This window comes from Vanessa cardui, chromosome 1 (assembly GCF_905220365.1).
Source record: "Vanessa cardui chromosome 1, ilVanCard2.1, whole genome shotgun sequence".
In the NCBI taxonomy this organism is placed as follows: domain Eukaryota; kingdom Metazoa; phylum Arthropoda; class Insecta; order Lepidoptera; family Nymphalidae; genus Vanessa; species Vanessa cardui.
The window spans coordinates 14,480,510-14,500,898 of NC_061123.1; the positions used below are offsets into that span (position 1 = coordinate 14,480,510).

The 20,389-nt window shown below is 32.4% G+C and overlaps 3 protein-coding genes across 4 annotated transcripts in view; 1 reads left to right on the top strand and 2 right to left on the bottom strand.

Annotated features, from left to right (window-relative positions):
• The first annotated feature begins 346 nt into the window (after positions 1-346).
• Positions 347-20,389, top strand: part of LOC124543137 (RING-box protein 2-like) — a 32,666-nt gene continuing 12,623 nt past the window's right edge. The window contains exon 1 of the mRNA XM_047121245.1: positions 347-589. Coding sequence (XP_046977201.1) covers positions 436-589 — 154 coding nt within the window. The 5' untranslated portion in view covers positions 347-435. The remainder of the gene's footprint in view (positions 590-20,389) is intronic.
• Positions 1,216-6,947, bottom strand: LOC124543060 (facilitated trehalose transporter Tret1-like). The gene is made up of 3 exons (XM_047121123.1): positions 6,769-6,947; positions 4,275-4,394; positions 1,216-3,538 (listed from the first exon to the last, which is right to left on the bottom strand). The coding sequence occupies exons 1-3, from the start codon at positions 6,853-6,855 to the stop codon at positions 2,276-2,278; spliced, it is 1,470 nt and encodes a 489-aa protein (XP_046977079.1). The 5' UTR covers positions 6,856-6,947; the 3' UTR covers positions 1,216-2,275.
• On the bottom strand, positions 9,681-15,857 carry LOC124542937 (facilitated trehalose transporter Tret1-like). 2 transcript variants are annotated; one of them, XM_047120924.1, is made up of 4 exons: positions 15,390-15,857; positions 12,279-12,737; positions 11,683-11,796; positions 9,681-11,571 (listed from the first exon to the last, which is right to left on the bottom strand). In XM_047120924.1, the coding sequence occupies exons 1-4, from the start codon at positions 15,462-15,464 to the stop codon at positions 10,312-10,314; spliced, it is 1,908 nt and encodes a 635-aa protein (XP_046976880.1). In that variant the 5' UTR covers positions 15,465-15,857; the 3' UTR covers positions 9,681-10,311. The 2 variants fall into 2 exon arrangements, with proteins under 2 accessions (XP_046976880.1, XP_046976959.1); XM_047121003.1 differs by lacking the exon at positions 15,390-15,857 and adding an exon at positions 12,837-12,934.

The following is a 20,389-nucleotide window of genomic DNA, read 5'->3' on the forward strand; positions in this document are numbered from 1 at the left end:
GATATTAATAATATTATAAAGTACTACTTATGTTGACAATAAGTTGGAAAGAACCAACGATTTTACAATGTGTTTTTAGGTGTAAAATACAATGTTCAAAACTAAATTCATGTTACGAACTTCGTTTTAAATTAAAGTATAATGCATTTTTTTAAAGATTGAGCTTAAAGTAAGAATCATATGCAATTTAACTAACTATACGAATGTTTTAAATCTGAGCTACTGTAATAGCCTTACCTTCTTCTTTCTTATTTTTATGGCTTTTGTTTGTGCCAAAAGGGCACAGATAGCCTTACCTTAAAACAGCTGACTTAGTGACTACTATCTTGTTAAATGTCATGACATGTCATTGTCAAGTGAATTGTCAGAGTACAGTTGACATTTATCGAGTTATACATAGTTTCATGATTTGAAAGAAAATAATTATTAAAATAAATGTCTGGAGAAGATTGCGAGTCCTTCGATCGAGGGGATGCTGATGGGCAGAAGCCCGATAAAATGTTTACATTAAAAAAGTGGAATGCAGTGGCAATGTGGAGCTGGGATGTCGAATGCGATACTTGTGCCATTTGCCGCGTTCAAGTGATGGGTGAGTTTGTTTACAATACAAAGATCTATTAATACTAACAAGAACTATCGATTCCATTCACTTCACTAGTATAATTTATTTCTTACAATAAAATTTCTCTAAATATGATCAAAGTATAATCAAAAACCTCTGAAAAAAACCAACCGTAGTCAATATTTCATATTTATTTAAAAAATACAATGATAATGTAAAAATTGTATAAATTTCACTTCTATGAAGACTACTTAAATACATCAAAGGACATAAAATATTTTCTTAACCTTATGAATGTAAAATTACAATATACTATAATATACACAATTTAATATTAGATTTAATAACATTAACAATATTAATTTTAGACTTGATTTTGCAGAAATATATCAATCCATATAAGTACTGTACTATACTAATATATATAAGTACTGATAAATTATGCTCAGATTTAAAAATAAAACAATTTCATAGTGATAGTTGAATAATTTACAATAATGACATGCACATTGTTTGAGAGACATTTCATACTTTTCTTTTTTCTTTTATAAATGGTAACTGTGTATTAGTATTGCACTATTTATGTCTCAAAAACAAAGTAAAGCATTCAAAAATCATGAAACTATAGCTCATGTTAATTTTTTAACTTTATATTCTATTTAAACAAAAATTGTTCATATCGAAAACAATTATTTGTATTCAATCCCCTATGACCTCATAATTCTAGTGATTCCGAGAATCAAAGACATAAACATGTAATAATATAATTTAACCTGTAAGTACATATTATAAAATTTTCACAATGAGACAAAAGTTACTGTTGTGTTATATATATAAAAATAGGCTAATAGACAAAACAGCTTCGAAACATTTTCTCGTCTGTTTTACAAGAAAATCCACTGTATTTGTCCGATTAAGAATTTTACTGCGTTAGATGGCAAGCTTTAGCCTTAGTGATAATGTAACAATGTCCTACGACTTTACCCATGTGATGGTCAAACAGAGAGTTCAAATATCAAGCAGATATATATGTTTAAGGTTTCATACAGATTATACAAACTGACATAAACATATTATCACAAAAACCTCTTATATAATTTTAAGGAAGATTTAAAACTTATTTCTTTCGATAGGTGCCACTAATTTGTTATTTATACACTCACTAAACCACACTGTGAGAGATCGGGTGTATAAAAATTTTTCAAGATTTCAAATTTTACAAGAACTTCATCGCCAAATCCAATGTAGAACAAATCAGTTGCAATAATTAAAAGTTAAACTTGCATGAATACAAGTTGTTTATTAATTAATTTTTTTTCTAATATACATAAATAGATAGAAAAATCATGATATTTACCTAAAATCAGTAAATATTATAAAATAAATGACTCTTGGCATATCAACTACTCAACATGGATACTCTGTAAGCGTAGTAGCCCATTAGTCTTCTTTCCTTTAATATTTTATGTTAATATCCTTCAGGGTTTTCATAGTTTACCCAAGAACAAAATCCTATTTGTGCAATATTTTTTAATTAACATACTACTCTACTATATAATACAACTACTATGACCATATTTAATATGGCTCTCTTTTTAACCATTTCCTTTATTACTTGTTACCTTGTCAAACAAAAAACAGTAGTCTGATGGTAAACTACTCTCATTATAATGAATTGTGGAAATTTACTAGTAAATATACAATAATTGAAATTCAGCAGCCACTTGGGAGTGGCTTTATATTTGCAATAGAACTCATCCTACGAGATCTCGCTTTTCTTCCGGTCATTTTATTTTCAATTTGCTCAAGACTCTTCCCTCGAGTTTCTGGAACACATACGACTACAAAAAATAGACCAACGAAACAAATACTACCAAATAACCAAAATGTCCCCGCTGGTCCAATGGCAACTAAAATATTGTGGAATGTCTTTGTCACTATAAAGGTACATAACCAATTAAAGGCTGTACATATCGACGCAGCTCCTCCTCTTATTTTTGCGGGTAAAATTTCGCCCATCATTAGCCATGGTATTGGTCCAAAGGCTAAAGAAAATCCGAGTAAGTAGACCATGAGGCTAGTTAAAGGAAGCCAGCCTAATTTAGATACATCTATATGTAAATTGTCTCGGATGTAAAAAAATGTTCCGAGAACTATTAAAGTCACAGTCATTGTTACAGATGAGATATACAGTAATATTTTACGACCAGTTCTGTCAATTAGAGCTGTAGCGAAAAATGTCGAAATAAAATTGACCAATCCAACAATGATTGTCGATAAATTTTCATCAACAGAACTGCCAGACATTTTAAATATTTTAACCGTATAAAATATTACAGCATTTATGCCCGATAATTGTTGAAAAAGCATAAGTCCTAAGCATATTAATATTGCTTTCATATACTTCATGTTCAAAATATCCTTAAATGACGACTCATTTTTTACTTCTGCATCACATAAAGCTATATCGCGCATTTCATTATCAATTTTAGTATTAGCACCTCGAAGCCATTGTAATGCTTTACGTGCTTCTTCAGTTCGACCGCGAGATATGTACCAACGAGGTGTTTCTGGGATCATAAACATAAGTAACAGGAAAGGTATGGGAAGTGCTGATCCTAAGTATGCAAGTTCAGACCAATCAAGATATTTTCCAGCTAGGTAACAAATAAGTATACCAATATTACCAATAGCAGTCGGAAACAGCCCTAAGGTACCACGGACCTCAGGTTGGATTGTTTCGCCGAGGTATACTGGGAAAGCTAATGATCCGATACCGACACACAGTCCGCATATAGCTCGACCAGCTAATACTAGGTGAACAATTCGAGCTGTGGCTATTAACATCCATCCAATGAAGAAAGGAATTGCTGTCATGAGTATTGTTTTGCGTCGACCGATGTAATCCACCAAAGGTCCTCCTAATACTCCTCCCGCTAATGCAGCTAAAGGCATGAGGCCTCCAACCCAACTTGCCTGCAACACAACAACGTGAAGTTATACACTAAAATATACGGAATGTTAGTTTTAGATACATTGCTGCAAGTTGCGCAACCTAATGATTTTAAACGTCCAATAGAAGTTCTTATGTGTAGAATTTATCAAAATTGATATTGATTTTGAGATCGGTTGACCGACCAGGACGGAGTTTGTCATATATGTTTATGTTTTAATTTGTTGATAGAGGTACGTTCATCAACTTCTATATAGTTTAAGTGGTCACCTTGATTGTTATATATTACTGTCCGACCAAAAATTGATTTTGCCGAAACTTTGCCGTGCTGGAGTCAAAGCTGAATTTCATTTCAAGTTTGGGTAAAAGACATCATGTTCAGTTTTTTGAAGTATTTATTAAAGGTTTAAAACTGTGACTAAACTACTAAGTACTTTATTATGGTATAATCATTTAACATATCATAAGATAACATTAAGTAAAGTTTCCAACAGAATACTTTTACTTAACCTTGTCAATAATTTCTTAAAGCTACATTGATTACATCATACGAATTTGTTATGTTTTGACACAACTCAAAACTCGAACTTTGTCTGAAGTTGGCTGATACTGAAGCCAAAAAGTATTTATTATAGGAGGATCTACCGGGGTTTTCTATTAAATTATAAAGGTCCCAAGTTTAGCTGAATCTGTAAAACTGTTAATCCAAAGAAACGTGATTTTTTGTTTCGTGCAAAAAAAACACTTCTTAATACATACTTCCTCCTCAGAAACAGATATTCTTGTACTATTTTCCATAGTCACTAGAGCTGGTGACGTGTAAGCCGATGAAAACCCAACAATCATTGATCCCATCGAAACAGCAACGGCAGCCAGTATCTGAAAACTTATGAATTATTTAATTTCTGTTTCTTCTATATAATATATGAGTTCATAATTAATTACCAACGTAAATGGTTATCAGTCTTAAGTACAGCAAGCGCCAGAGTATTTTGATCTACCTCCCCTTAAAAAGCAAAGCAAGCTAAGACTGGGCGCCTAACTTTTGGACCAAGATTTGACCATAATTGGCGAGAACGAATAATCAAAACTTTATTCTATAATGTTAATGAACGACTGATGATACACAATTACTGTTTTATTGTTTCGGGTTATTTAAAAAAACAGTTTATATAAACAAATTAAATTGATATTGTCAACCATTACTATTTTGTTAAATATCTCTAAAAACTACTGTCTAATCTTCAATTAGTCACGTGTTTAAATTAAAGCAGGATTAATAATCGGCCAGCGGTCGTCTATTTGTCCAAATATTTCTTAAGGTTCTATGGTCAGCGTAGTCGTAATGTAGTAATTTACTCGATTTAGCTAATTTATAATCGAAATAATTGTTACAAATTTAATTTAGTATGAAGTTAAAATAATTAAAATTAAAGAAGTTTAGTAATAATTACACAAGTTAACATTACGATTATTTCATGTATGACAATAGAAATAAACGTTATCTTCATAAAATAATAAATAATTGTATACATATTTACATATATACCTACATAGGTGTTTCGGTACATACATAAACACATAGATTTGTCCTTCTAAAAGTCACAGAATCGATTTCGAGGAAAATCAAAACAAGACGATTTATTTAATTGGCCTTTAAAAATAATATTAATATAATGGACAATTTTTACTTTTTGATCGTCTTTTAATAAATAAGGTTTTGGTTATCAATTATTTCCTTACTTTAAAGTAATTATGTATATCTTTTTTTGTTCTCCATTTAGTGTTGTAGGTTTTGTTTTAATGCTATGAATAGGTAATGAAGCGGTGACTGTATCACAGAAGCATATGTATATAATGTGAAATAAAAACAATATCAGATCTAATTGACACACTTAGAACGTAGACGCAGATACATGCTATGTGTGAATTGGAATATAGTTATTATTTGAATATAAGTCTTAAATTTGTAACCAACTGAGCGCAGTGGCATCGATAAAATCGCGTATTCGCACAAAAAATCGCAAAAACACTCGAAAAATTTTAAGACCGCAAGTCATTCGAGCTTTGGCATTCTGTGACATTTGATTAACATATAAATGTTGTTAATTAATTCTACTACAATATTTATAGTCAATTTTATCCTTTATCTTACAAAATCATATTATATACTCCATCACTACAGTGAGCATACACGTAATTTGAATGAATTAGTATAGTATATGTATTAATTTTAACATAAATCAATTGTTTTGTTATTTGTCGAATATTAAACATTAAATGAAAAAAAATCTAATTATCCATTACTCCTAGGACAAAACACGAACTATCCCTCCTGTCACCAGTGGAGACAATAAGGCGAGGTGTTATACTTTTAATGAAGGCACTACTGCTCCATGGGCCAAATGTTTATAATGCAAAAATCGGTTCGAAATTTCGATTTAACAGGGAAATGCTGTCAGCATTTATAGCCTCGAGATTTATACAGTTACAATTTTTTTTTCATTTTTATATATATTTAAGGACTTAATGTTAATAATTCGTACGTAAATAACTCATTTTTTACGGTAATACTTTAAATGCGAATGTAACGCAGACTTTTCTTCTTTATACTTTAACCGGTCAACCGATTTAGATGGGCTTATTTATGGGGTTAGTTAGGTTTTGTGTTTAATTCACTCATCTTGGGGATAGAATGGGGGTGATGATCGGCTAAGGCTTAATAAAATTTGCATGGGTAAAGCCGCAAGTTCAACTAGTATATTATATGTTATGAAAAGAAAAAAAAAATGGGTTTGGAATGATTTTTGTTTACACTAAGTGTAACAAGGATGACGTGATTGCTGGGAGGTGTGTACGAACCGCCTACGATCAATTTAAGCAATCATCAACAATCATTGTCTCCACTTACACGAGAGCCATTATTTAATCACATCTTGTGATCGATATTATTATCATTTTGTGTATGCATTTTTTCTTAACGGTTATTTGTGCATGTTATGTCAAATTGATTGCCTCATAACTTTTATAAATACATGCAATTTATTTCATTAACATAATCTTAAAACAATGCGTGAATTACATGCAACTTGAAAAAATATTGAATTTATTCAATTTGATACACATTTTTTGTTTACTATTTTATTTTAGTACTGTGTTTTTCAAATTCGATTGTTATGAAAAATGCGTTTGATTTTTTCGAAGTTTTATCAGTCTTATATTGTGCAAAATATAGAATATGAATTGTACGTACCTGTGAAAAGGTATATTTCGGCTTTTCATAATCACTTCCACTCACAACTATACTATAGTGCGTGTCCGCTCTCATTAATATTTTCATTGTTATTTTTTTTATTATATCGTCTAGAAAAAAAATTTAGACTAAATACTTTTTGTAAACACCAATCAATGTTAAACGTGCATGGAGCATCGAAGAAATGAGCACTGCTCGCGCGATCTTAGGGATTTATATGAGTACAAATTGATTGACAAAACTGATTGGCTTTCGAGGTTGCGTTACTCAAAAGGTTTCCACCTTAACATCGCATATTATCTAGCTATGATTTTATTATATAGATGCAATACTTATAAAACGTAAAAAATGTTACTGCAATTTTTGTTCCCTAAAATTTATCACAAAATATATATGTACCCGAGATAAAAATCTTATATTGATTTGTATTTTAAATTATAAGGTATAATAATACCTTCTTTTCATTTCCGTTGATCCTTTGCCTCTTTTTCAAGCGAAGCGAAGCGGGTGGATTAGTAATAAAAAAGATGCAGATTATCTTATGCGTTCTTGGTTTATTTAATGCGATAATTATTGCAACAGCTTTTAAACCTACAATTAAGGACTTATGAAGTTTAGGTAAGGTTATTTTATATTTCTACTTCATTTTTATACACACAAACCAGGAGCATAAAACGTAATCAAAACGAATAAGTATTTACATAGTTTTATGTAAAAAAATCGGTTTTTTATTTTATATCTCTAACCGTTCCTGTTCTTATTCTGGCCCTATTGCATTGCATCCTTCATTTTAAAACAATCAATGAATACACGTAATAACATTCCTAATTTTGGCGCTGAACTTTGGATAACAATTATAAAATAATATAGGGTCGTTAAAAAAAAATGAATGATTTTAATATTGGTTTTATTTGTAAAAAAATTCACCAAACCGCTCTAAAGCAGCGTTGTGGAATAAACTCCAAACGTGCCTTCAGCCCAGCAATGGGATATTAAAAGGCTGTTAATCTATTACAAATATTCAATATACATCGTATAGTGGATCGTATTTTTTAATGTTTTGCTAACTTATTTTAATTTGTTATGTCTACAAAGAGTTAATAAAGGGTGTAAGGGGTAAAACCCGGGCGCAAAGCTTTGAGGGCGTATGTAATCAAGTATTAGACCAACGGATTTTGTGCGGGCAGATCGTAATTGCTGGCGCTTAATGTGCTTAAGACTGGAATGTGTACTGTCTGTGTAAGTCTGCTGTATTATTATGCCCTTTTGTAAGCACCACAGAAAACAGGTTACTCTAACTTGTAGTAGAGGAAAAACATGTTGTAGTATATTTGTATTTAGAAAATAAATCTTCTCGGAATGACGATATAATCGTAACAGTCATTACAGAAATTAACGCATATGTTGTTTGTATAGAGTAACGGACTGCCGGTAAACACAATTTATGGACGCAATGAATGCTTTTAACATAAACAATTGACACATCTGATTATAATAGTTTCTTCACACGGCGGCACCGTCGAATTATGTTTACAGCGCAGATAAAAACCTTATTTGATTAAAGTAATTCATTTAAAAAATATATAACCACTTACATTTAAACAAATATAAGATATATATTTTTTGTTATTGTAAATGTCTCATCATGAAAAAAGTTGTGAAGAAACCTGAAAACTTAGAACAGCTTTGTGTTGCTGTCAAAGATGGCGCTAGTAGCGTTATAATGCTGAGACTTAGTACTATAAATTTGTGATAGATGGCGTTAAACTACATTTGAAGAGAATGCTTTAAAGACAATACGGCATAGGTGATCGCAATGGTCTCGGCTTCGTTAGTATTCCGGACTGCTTGAAGCGCTTTTTTCGAACTTTCTTTCTCTTTATAGGGCAATAAAATGTTTAATAGTGTAATTTGTATTGACAAGAATGCTAGTTCAATTTATTTCGATACGAATTAATATTCCATAACTAACAAATATACATTTTTTTTTAATTTAAATCTATGGATTCTTTTTTCAAATCACAAATTAATGCTGAAGTTTATTAATTAGCCTTTAGCCATGACAACGACCTATCCGACATTTTTATCAGCCTCACATCACATGTTATTAGCTAATTGTTTTCGTGATAAACATTTTTTACTTATATAATCATTTTATGTTGCCTGACATACATACGGAAGTACGTCATATCATAAAAATAAATTGGTGTTAAACATACATTTTATTATTAATTAGAAAAGTACACCAATTTCGTTTATTAATAGCATCAACCTATTTTTTTTAATTTTTTTTAATTTTAAACTGTATAGTGACTGTTCATGGAAGTCCTAACATTAAAAATTTTGCTCCATTTATTTTTGTTTTAGTTTATTTACCTATAGTGTAAAATAATATGATTATTTTTATTTTATTTCTTCCGTCGTTTTATCTAAGAGGTGTTTCGTTTGTATTAGGCACATACGTGAACTTATGCTACTCTATATTGGGTAGAGGTTTTTGACGTAGATTTTATTTTAGATCTAGTAATTAATCTTCATTATGTTCAAATAAAAGTGATACCAAATATAAATTAACAAACAATACCGTTGGTAGACTTTATTTTTCATGTATTATATTATACATTATATTGAAACCATCTCCAAAACTTGCTGTGTATTTTGGATAGGCTTAGACGATTTGTCAGTAAGGGGAAACAAAGTGTCTTCTCATTTATTAGATTATCTTCATATATAGATTTTCTATTAAAATCGCTTACGTGTATAGACTGACGTTACTCTTTTATTTTAAATAATATTCAATTATAATTAAGTAATACATTACTGGTAATTATTAGAATTAGTTTCATACAACCCGAGAGACTTTTTGGTTGGTGAAAGTGAAGGAAGATTAAGGGTATCTCAATGAAAAGAGGTTTTAAAAAACATTTGTTAGTTTTGTATTTTATTTTAAAATAAATATGGCCTCCGTAATATACGAAAACGCACTAAAGTGAATACTTAAGCTAAGAATTTACTACATACTAATATCGTAGTTTACTTTCTACATCACAAAAATAAGTATTATTTATAATTTGGTTTTAAATATATCTTGTCATGATCAACATTAATGTATTAGTTACAGATCATTTTCTACAAAAATAATTTATATAATTAAACTAACCTAATGCGTTAATGAGTAAACATATTCATTGTACCTTAAAAAGTACTGGGCCGATTGAATATAAATAATTATATTCTCTGATAATTATTATCATCTAAACGCTAGTTTACTTGTAAATATAAAAGGAACTATCTCTTACTTACACAATGCTCATATTTACAAACTACACGTATTGAATACAATCCAAATCAGTCTTTCAACATTGATCCGAACAACAATTTCAATCAGTCGACGAAATATCACGTTACCAGTTCATTCAGCCACACAAATCAACCCCCCATTTTGCATCTACTAACAATATTTATCTAGCGGACAGCACAGACAGACACTGCACTCAGGAATGTATGACGCGTTTATAGACGCTGTTTTTTTTAATATATAAATTAACAACCATTTTGATTTGACTTGTTTGTGTTCAAATTGCGAACTCTTCTCGAACCACCAGTAAGTTTCTTCTCGATCTCTTCCAAACTCTTACCCCGAGTCTCAGGTACGAAGAATACGACGAATAATAATCCGATCACACACAACACGGCGAATAACCAGACCGTGCCGTACATGTTGATTGCGGCTATAATGTTGTGGAAGGATTTCGTCACGATGAATGTGCACGTCCAGTTGAAGCCAGTCGCCATCGAAGCGGCAGTACCGCGTATTCTTGACGGTAAGATTTCTCCCAACATCAACCATGGAATGGGACCGAAACCGATGGAGAATCCCAAGACGTAGATCACCAGACAAGCCAGAGGCAACCATCCGTAGCTACTGACATCCGTTCCGACTTCTCTCACGTAAAAGTACGATCCCAAAGCTACTAAGGTGACAATCATTGATACAGATGAAATGTAGAGGAGCATTTTTCTGCCGAGACGATCAATAATAGCCGTCGCGATGAACGTCGATACGAAATTTACAATTCCTATAATGATACTGCACAAGTTTTCATCGAGACTGCTCCCGGCCATTTGAAATATTGTCGATGCGTAGAAAATGACTGCATTGATACCACTCAGTTGTTGAAACAGCATCAAACCAAGAGATATTAAGACGGCCGGAAGGTATTTCCTTGAAAATAGCTGTCCGAAAGCGTTACCCGTGGACGTAAGATCGGATTCAGCTTGCGAACGCGTCAAATCTCTCATTTCCTTATCGATATTAATATTCTTTCCTCTCAACCATTGCAGGGCCTTTCTCGCATCTTCCGCTCGCCCTTTTGTGACATACCATCTCGGGGTCTCAGGGGTTAAAATCATTAGCAAAAAGAATGGCACAGGTAGAGCAGCGCCAAGGAATGCTAGATGTGACCAATTTAAGTATGTTCCAGCGAAAAATGCTAGAAGTATACCCGTGTTACCAAATGCGGTGGGTAAGAGTCCTAGAGCTCCGCGGACCTCCGGTTGAATTGTTTCGCCGAGATAGACGGGGAACGCAAGACTTCCTATGCCAACGCATACACCACAGAGAGCCCTTCCAGCTAATACCATATAAACGTTCATGGCATTCGCAATGAGCATCCAACCCAAGAAGAATGGCAATGCCGTACACATTATCGTCAATCGTCTTCCTATGTATTCGATAAGGGGACCGCCAGCGATGCCGCCTACCAGTGCAGCTAAGGGCATTAGTCCTCCAATCCAACTATTCTGTAAACAAAATTAAATATAGTTAGTATCAATACTCTTAAAACTGAAAAGCAAGGTATTCTTAATACAATATTCATTAATTTGAACATTAATATTTAATTGTTAATTTACCTCTTCATTTGTAATAGTGAGAGTCCTGTTCATACTAGGAAGTGCCGGTGAAGTGTAGCCTGATGAAAAGCCGACAATGAGAGAGCCCATCGATACGGCAAATGCAGCGAAAATCTGTAACAATTACATAAAACTTTTATTAATCAATCCTCAAAATATATAAATACTATTTTGATCAAACGCATAACCTCAAATATTTCTTTTTTTGACATTATTTATTTCTCTTTCCGGAACAAAACGTAGCAACGTGAACTTAAACCGGAAAGTTCTGAAGTTCAGTGGGCGATTCGAACTTTTATAAAGGCTTACACGGCGTGTACATAAGTATTTTTATGTCCGTAGCTTAACCTATCCCTAGTCATACAAACATTATTGTACCTACATCGAGTTCCAAGAGTTTCACCGCCCCCATTCTTTCAAGAAATATTTTAATGAGTATATAAAAATCTTTAACCACTAAATGAGCATAATTGAATGCTAATGTGTTTTCCATATTACTTATATTTTCAAAATCGGAATTATAATTATTTTAGAAATATGAATATTTGTATTTTATTAAACTATACCAAAATTAATGCCTCAGCAAAGAAACTAACCTGAGTCCATAGGTAGAGTCGCTGGGTTGTTGGTCCATAGGGTTGAGCGTCTCCATTGATTGTGTAATCATTTTTAACTCTATTACTCTCTGTGCTTAATTGCTTCACAAAAGGTATAGAATTGCGCAAATTTTCCTCCTTAGCGCTTTTAATCTCCATCTCCATTTTATATTTGAATTCGTTCCCTAGACTGATTTGGCGCAGCTGCTGGAAATGACGGCGTGTTTTTTCGAATGAATCTTGTTCGTCCTCACTGCTGCTTTCCGTTGATACAATCTCGGGGATAGTAGCGTAGTTGGGAACAAGTGTCCCCTGAGAGCCGCAGGATGTCGCGAGAGATGTGCAAGTCGTTGATGCAGAAAGCGTGGGCTTCGATGGAACTCTTGCGTACTTCGGGCCACGGGAACGATACAATCGTTCCTCGTCCTGTTGCCCGCGACGGCTTTGTTCGCTGGCTCCCTGTAACAAAACAATCCAATTTTATAAATTAACAAAGTATGATACTCGTCTGATAAAATAAATATTAATTGGTTCGCCTGCCAATTTATTAGAACTCACTTATACAACTCGGTCAATAACAAATGGTCAAATAAGTTCACTAAACATTCGATACTGAATAAAACATCCGCAAACAAGTCCCATTTATTATATCCCACTATCTTATGTGCGTAAGACAGTCATAACGATAAGAATTGTAACCCTAAGGAGTCTGGGGTCAGATAGAGAAAACATTGCTTATTGACCACTTAAAGTGTCCATATGACTGAAGCATGTTCTCGATAACCTAATGATACATTTCGAGAAAAATTTAACTCCATCGCCTTGTTATAGACACGGCGACATCGAAAACTATAACTTCATTCATAATATTAGCGCAACTGACAATGGTCAATTCAAATAAAAGTCTCTCGATGTGCCTTGTGTTGTTATATTTTATTCGTTCGATTGTTGATGTTATCGGATAGTTGTCGTACCATTATAATGAGGTTCGCCTTTAACGCTCGTATAAACAATGCTCAAGAGTGTCTTTTAATTTAAGAAATGTCCACACCCTATACATAACACTAGACATTTCTGTATTTTTTTAATCGTAGTATTATTTATAGGTTGTTGATCTCTACTCACACGTTTTATTACCTGTGAATCATGATCAAAAGTGTTATAATTTTTATTGGCCACTGTTCCGCATCCCTTTAATAAGTTCACCTTAAAAAATCAACCGTAAATTTCAATTATAATTTGCCACAGATTAATAATAATAGATGTCAATTTATTTGCGTAATGTCATTACAATAAAGAGGTCACATATCTATCATAAATTTATTTATTTGGGAATCAATTGTTTAATATGCACATAATATTAGTGATTGTTTAATTGGTGCATTGTTTACTGAATACATTAAACGATCTAGTTCATTGGTTATTTTCTTTTATTTATTTTCTAGATCTTTTACTTTTATGTAACTATAGTTTATGAGAAACAAGAATAATTGTCTCCTTATCGATATTAAACCTTCACTCGTTAGGGTCAAGAAAAGTAACACGTGCGTACTGCCTAGTCTGCATCACACAATAAATACCTACATACAAGTGATTCAAGGAGTTTTTACTGCGAATTTATAATTTTTTTATACATAATTAGTACACAATATAACATTTTTGTTTTATAATATACATAATATGTTATTGTTTTTTTTCTCAAAGAAGTAGCTTTAGTAATTAATATGAATGGCTGCCCTTGATCTTGTTTTATATCAGTATCGTAGGGTAGGACCGAGGACGCCATGCCTTGACCATAACCGTGCAGCGGGACCGTTTTATGGTCTAGTTTGTGCCATTAGACGGTGTAAGTTTATTTTTAGAACACTTATATAAGGAAAGTCCGATGTAATAGGTATTATTTTTATTTATCGCTTATTATTCAGTGGTGCATACAATTATAAAGCCCGTTAACAGATATATTATAATATAATATAATAGGTATATAGATAAAACTTAGTTACAACTTACATTTTTAAAATCCAATATACGTAATATATATTGGAAGGAAGATTCCTTCATATACCAATAATATGGAACTGTTAAAACGCAGAAAAAATATTTTCTAACGAATACTAAACATTTGTTAAATAATAAAAAAAAAAATACTTTTCGAATAATTTATCACATTATATATTTATTATGTGATATATGAATATATTTTCTTTTAAACTTAGGTCGACTAGAAGAGCGGCAACTAATGCCATCTAGCGAAATCCTTGTGAACAAATGATCATGTTTTGTATTCGCCTATATAACGAGTCTTTGATAAATGTGCGTCTTTCCGCAAGATAGCACCACTGTTTAATTTTATACGTTAAGTTAAAATAATAACTTAGATTACAGTTTTCAAGAGTAATTTATTTAATACAGTCAAACTACTAAAATATGTATTCAATGATTTTTTTTTTTATTATTTAAAGAACTTCATTCCGATGCATGTATCGAAATGTAATCATAATCAACCATAATTATTGTAGCGCTTTTTTTTGCAAATTAAATTGCAACAGGTATCAAAAACAAAAGTCCGATGTGTTACTGGACTTTTAATGAATGCCGACCTTACAAGGTCGTTACAGCTATGCCGTTCTATTCCGTATAAATCGGCAAAGTATTTCCTAATTAATTATACTTCTTAATAATACATAATTCAATATTATAAGAGTCAAAAACGATTTGACATAATTCGACAAATACTTTTCTTTCTGTTTCTGTCGAAATAGAAATTATACTTTCGACGTTTTCAAACTAATGCATGGATATGCAATTGCAACATAAGCAGTGAATTCGTGGATTTTGATCCTTATTCTGTATCGATTTAAAGCGTATTGTTGATGATAGTGGTTGCCGGGCAACGGCTTCAATCGCTCGCCGCCGTTCTGACCGGCACACGACCGTAAATACCGCACATTAATTTCCAGAGCTTTCTGGAAAGAACTACAGAATTTTCATATAATTTTACTACTGAAAATATATTTCGATATATGACCAGATGTTATTGAAATAAAAAAAGGTTTTATATATATTTTTTTGATTAAATATAGTGCGAACATTATGAGACCTATGACTTACCATTTCGGTGGAGAGCTGCTTGAGATATCCCATTATTTTCCCCATGGGGTTGGGGTTGTTCTTATTGAAGCTCATCTTGATCAAGTGCTTGTATCAGAACACTTTAAAGTCAATTTTTGAAGTAATCGTTTTTGAAGTCACGAGTCCTCTAACTTCACTTATTAAAGTCACATTCACATATCACTAAGTTCATTAATTTGGTTCAAGTCGTTTCGTTGCGTATGAAAACGTCTATTAGGCTCGATTTGACACAGTTAACGAACCACCAGAAAATAACGCGAGTCTTTTCTGCTTGTACACTTTATTCGATAAAGTATTCGCTATCATTTAAAATAAATGTATTTCGCGCCACAATTTTGCAAGGTTGAACAACATTCAGTTTTTTTTTTCAAAGTTGAACAACTACGAACGTAAATGTTGGCAGCGCGTACCGTATTCTTTAGAACTCAAGTTATCTATTGAAACTTGCAGATGGCAGCGCAGAGTTTTATAGAAGGTTGGCAACGCTCGGTGCGACTGCCGCCTCCCCCGTCCCGCTCGCGCCCCCTACGCCCCCCTTATCGTTACATTGCTTTTCCATGTGGGTGAACCTTTTTCAGTGTGAGTGCACACACACGAAAACTATCAAGACTGCACCTGAATTGAATGTTTTAGATATTCAGTTCGGTTAACAGCTCAACTAATAGTTCGGTTTTGGGGATCTTTCGTATAGCGTGAGATTTTTTATATAATTAATAATATAAATTGACTCTACCGTTGAAAACTATCACGCAATTTGTTATATTTTCATACAATTTATTCAAAATTATTTACATTGATAATGAGTAGGAATTATAAATAATAACAGGACACTAGTTACAATATTTAAGTGCATTACATAAGGAAAAGCATCTCGTGTTTAGTTGAAGTAGTCAATAACAACGTAATTATGTTCTATATTTTAAAGTTAGGAATTTTTAATAACTAGAGCTAAAATAATATCTATTATGTATTAAATATACTATTAAATATTTTTATTACTATTATTTAACAAAAAATAATTGTTTACAATTTATATTATCCTAAATCGTTATCCTTGCCTGGCCTTCTGTCTAGCATACGCCATTTTGTTAGTAAAACATTTCATGTACATTTTTCTATACACTGTATCAATTGCTTATTAAAACCTTTTTTTTAATATTTTGTTTCAAGTAACATACAAAGTTGAAACGTTTGTATGCTTGAACTGAACCAAATTGACAAGAACTTTGCGTTAATTGCTTTATGCATAAAATTATAGGAAATATTTAGGTTTCGAATCAAAGAGCGTTAATCAATCTGGCATAGCAATGATGTATTGGCGGTACTGCTGGTATTTGAAAAACAAATACAATTTTAATATAAAGAAAAAAAAAACGTCAAAGCGTTCTTTTTATATTCGTTTTTTAAAATATTTGCCTTCCATTTAATTATGTGTGATTGGCTGTAAATACTAAACGTCGTTAGATTATTAAATTCGTTCCATTTTTTTATTTAATCTGTCTCTTTAAATAACCTTCCGTCTTATTTTTTTCTTCTCTATAAAAACATTTGAAAAGTGACACTAACTTGGGTTTTCCCCCTTATTATTTATATCATATGCAATTTAAAACTAATTAAAATAGCCGAAGCCGAGCGGGCTTCCAGGTATTTAAATTTTATATGACGTCATTTAGAAGTTGGTATGTATTTATTTACATACATACATAATATTCTCTTAATTATATGTATTTTATTTACGTGTAGTTTTGTTTACTTTGCTTTGTTACATTAAAAACACATTTTAAATATTAAGTTATTCAAGTAATGCTACAAAGTTATTTTGCTTTCTTTCTGAATAATATATTCTGATTATTTGACAATAAACACTCAAGAGTTATTTATATTTTATTTCGTATTAATTGTTAGTTAAAATTTTTTTGGCTTTCATTTGTGCCAAAAAGGCACAGATTAATTCACCAGTGTCACGTACGGATATTTTATTATTACTAAAGGTATTAATTTCGGGATATTTACCATGTTTTTTTTTATCACGAGTCTCGTGAACAATACATTCGTAGATAATGTCGAAATATCGAGCTTCACCGAACAAAAATAAAAAACTTGGTAAATATTCCGAAATTAATACCTTTAGTAATAAAAATAACCATGTTAATTTAAAATCTTATATTTTATTATTATTCCCATTTTACTTGTCAGACAAGACACACCCAATTTTTACAGCGTCATCATAATTGTTATAAAAGATACGTATAACACTTGAAAGGTATAATCAATTACTTAAGCAGAATTTTATTTAATCAGCTTTTTTACATTTGAATTGCTCGCAATATCTACCTGTGTGATTTGTATCTGTGGTTTTATGATAAAGATAGTATAAAAATGTGGGCGGGTCGTCTACGTCACAACGACCGCGACGCTCGCCAGACCTGTTAAACAATCTGCGTTCACTCCTTAAGTGTGTCCTTGCCTAGGGCTGTTGCTGATGGTTGGCAATACTGGCATAAATATTAATTATATGTACAAATAATAATAATATATTTCAAATCAATGGCATAGTAATGGCAAAATGGCACTTAATTGTTATTTCATGAATGATGAAACAAGAAATATTCGATCTTATATCAATTAACTTTGAAAAACATTTGTATTAAAATGACCTTGTGAAAATTGATGTATGCAATGTTATTTTTTCAGCTAGCAACATTTCATTTGCAACCCTATGTTTTCGAAATTACAGTCAACGAATCAGTCGACGCTGTTTGATTAGGGCCCATCTCGACATAAGGGATAAGCGTTGTTTCATGATAACGACTGATAAACATTGAATAGGTAATCTTAATGGAACTCTGACGTCACGATCAGGAAGAAAACGTAATGGTAATAATTAAATGCAATTCTTTAAGACGAAACGCGCACATATAATCTTCCTACTCCGAATGAAATCTTGATTGTATCTCGTGACGTATATAATATAAATAGTATATAATGATACGGAAATGAAAATCTTTGTGTCAATGTTTATAACATATTGTTATAAACATTGACATAAATATTGTTGACCGCAATTGAGGATCCCGCTTAAACAATGGGGTTTTGTCTTAAATTTTCGCGATTATTACACATTTAAATAAAACTAGTTATAACGGATTTGAATCGCGTATATTAATTATTTTTAACATCCCGACGTTTCGAGCACTTTACAGCGTTCGTGGTCACGGGTAGACTGACGGTATACGGGATGGTAAAAATAATTAATATACGCGATTCAAATCCGTTGTAACTACTTTTATTTAAAAATGTGGGTTTGTTTTCAACCGACTTCAAAAAGGAGGAGGTTATCAATTCGTCTGTATATATATATTTTTTTTTTGTACGGAGAAGTCGGCGTTTCGAGTGCAAGGCTGTGCGTTTACTGCGTGCACATCGTCACGCGCGCACGACACGTCGGTAGTATAGACGTGCCACGCCAAAAGCTCCGTTCGCCTGCCCCGCCTTCGAACTCGTAATGCACACATCGACACGGCGAACATTGCGTTGGTCACGTCAAACGCTAGTGCGTCACGACTCAAATCAACCCAAACTTTACTATACGTTTCTCCTGTACGATTGTCCCGTTCCTTTATTTTTTATATGACATTAAATTAAATAATGTAATAATTAAGTTGTTACAATTACATCACCTTTATTTAATTCGTATATTTGTCCTTATCTAAGCATCTAGCTATCTCTATCTAGCTTAACAAAGTTTCGGACTATATTACAATAAAGGGATCCAGTACGGTTTAAATTCTCACTAGAAACGACTAGCTCTGTACTAATTGGCACTATAAAACGAAGGTAGGTTTTCATATTAAATTACCTATTGAAATGATTTTGTATTAAAAAAATGATGTTACGTCATTAATGCTCGGTGCTGGTAACGTCGACACAACGCACTCGAAGTGAGCCTTACAAACAAACATTCACTGACTCACACATGCGTAAACTCCAAAAGTAAAAAACCAGTGGAATATTACTATCGCCAGTAGGCGAGTCCCGACGGTGTTCTCGAAAGTTCTTTGACGAAATGTGCATTTCCTCGTGTGTCGCCGCCGTAATAAGCCGTTGCATTGTTAAATGATCATATCTGTAACATTAATCATTATTATTGTATTATCTTCAATGTCGAACGCATATGTCTTGAGATTTATCTTAACGATTCATTATCGTTTTCGACAAACTTTAATTTCTCTTTACAGAATTTTGCATATATCTTATAAACAAAATGATTGGTAAGGCATTGCATTTGTTTATTTGAGACAAATACGCCTTTTTCAATAAATGTTGTTGCCAACCAATGTATGAGGGTGATTGCTTAAACTATATTGCGTCTTCTTCTATGGAATGTTAAATTAATGATGATAGAAAGAGACAGATCATTGTTTAACTAAACACCAGCTGAACAACGTTTGTTAGTAGGCATATTTACGATGCCTCATTCATTTATATCTTACGTATAGTACGACACAACTTAGATGTCGCATCGGCAAAATTCGTAAAACCGATCACACCCGAATTGAGTACGCTATCCCCAATTATCAATATTTATTTCTCATGCGAATATGATCTTTGCACAAACGTAATTACTTGTAATATCATATGACCTAATATATTCGTCAATTTGACGCGTCGATTTACATGCACTTGCTTTCTCTGACGCGTGAATCTATAGCGACGAATAGCGTCGAATGTCGCGATAGGGAGCTGTTTCTATTGGTTGTGTAAATCGGTAGTAATCGGTTTTATTTTCATTCCATTGCATTTTCCGATGCTACATCTTATTTGTGTCGTACTATACCTGTTACTCCAACATGCCAGAACAGCTTAAAGGAGAAGTATGGAATAGAGATAGATTATATTTTATTATAGAACATAGGTTACTTAATCCCGGATAATTGTAAATAACCATACAAACCCCTCCCCCCGCAAAAGCTTGTGAC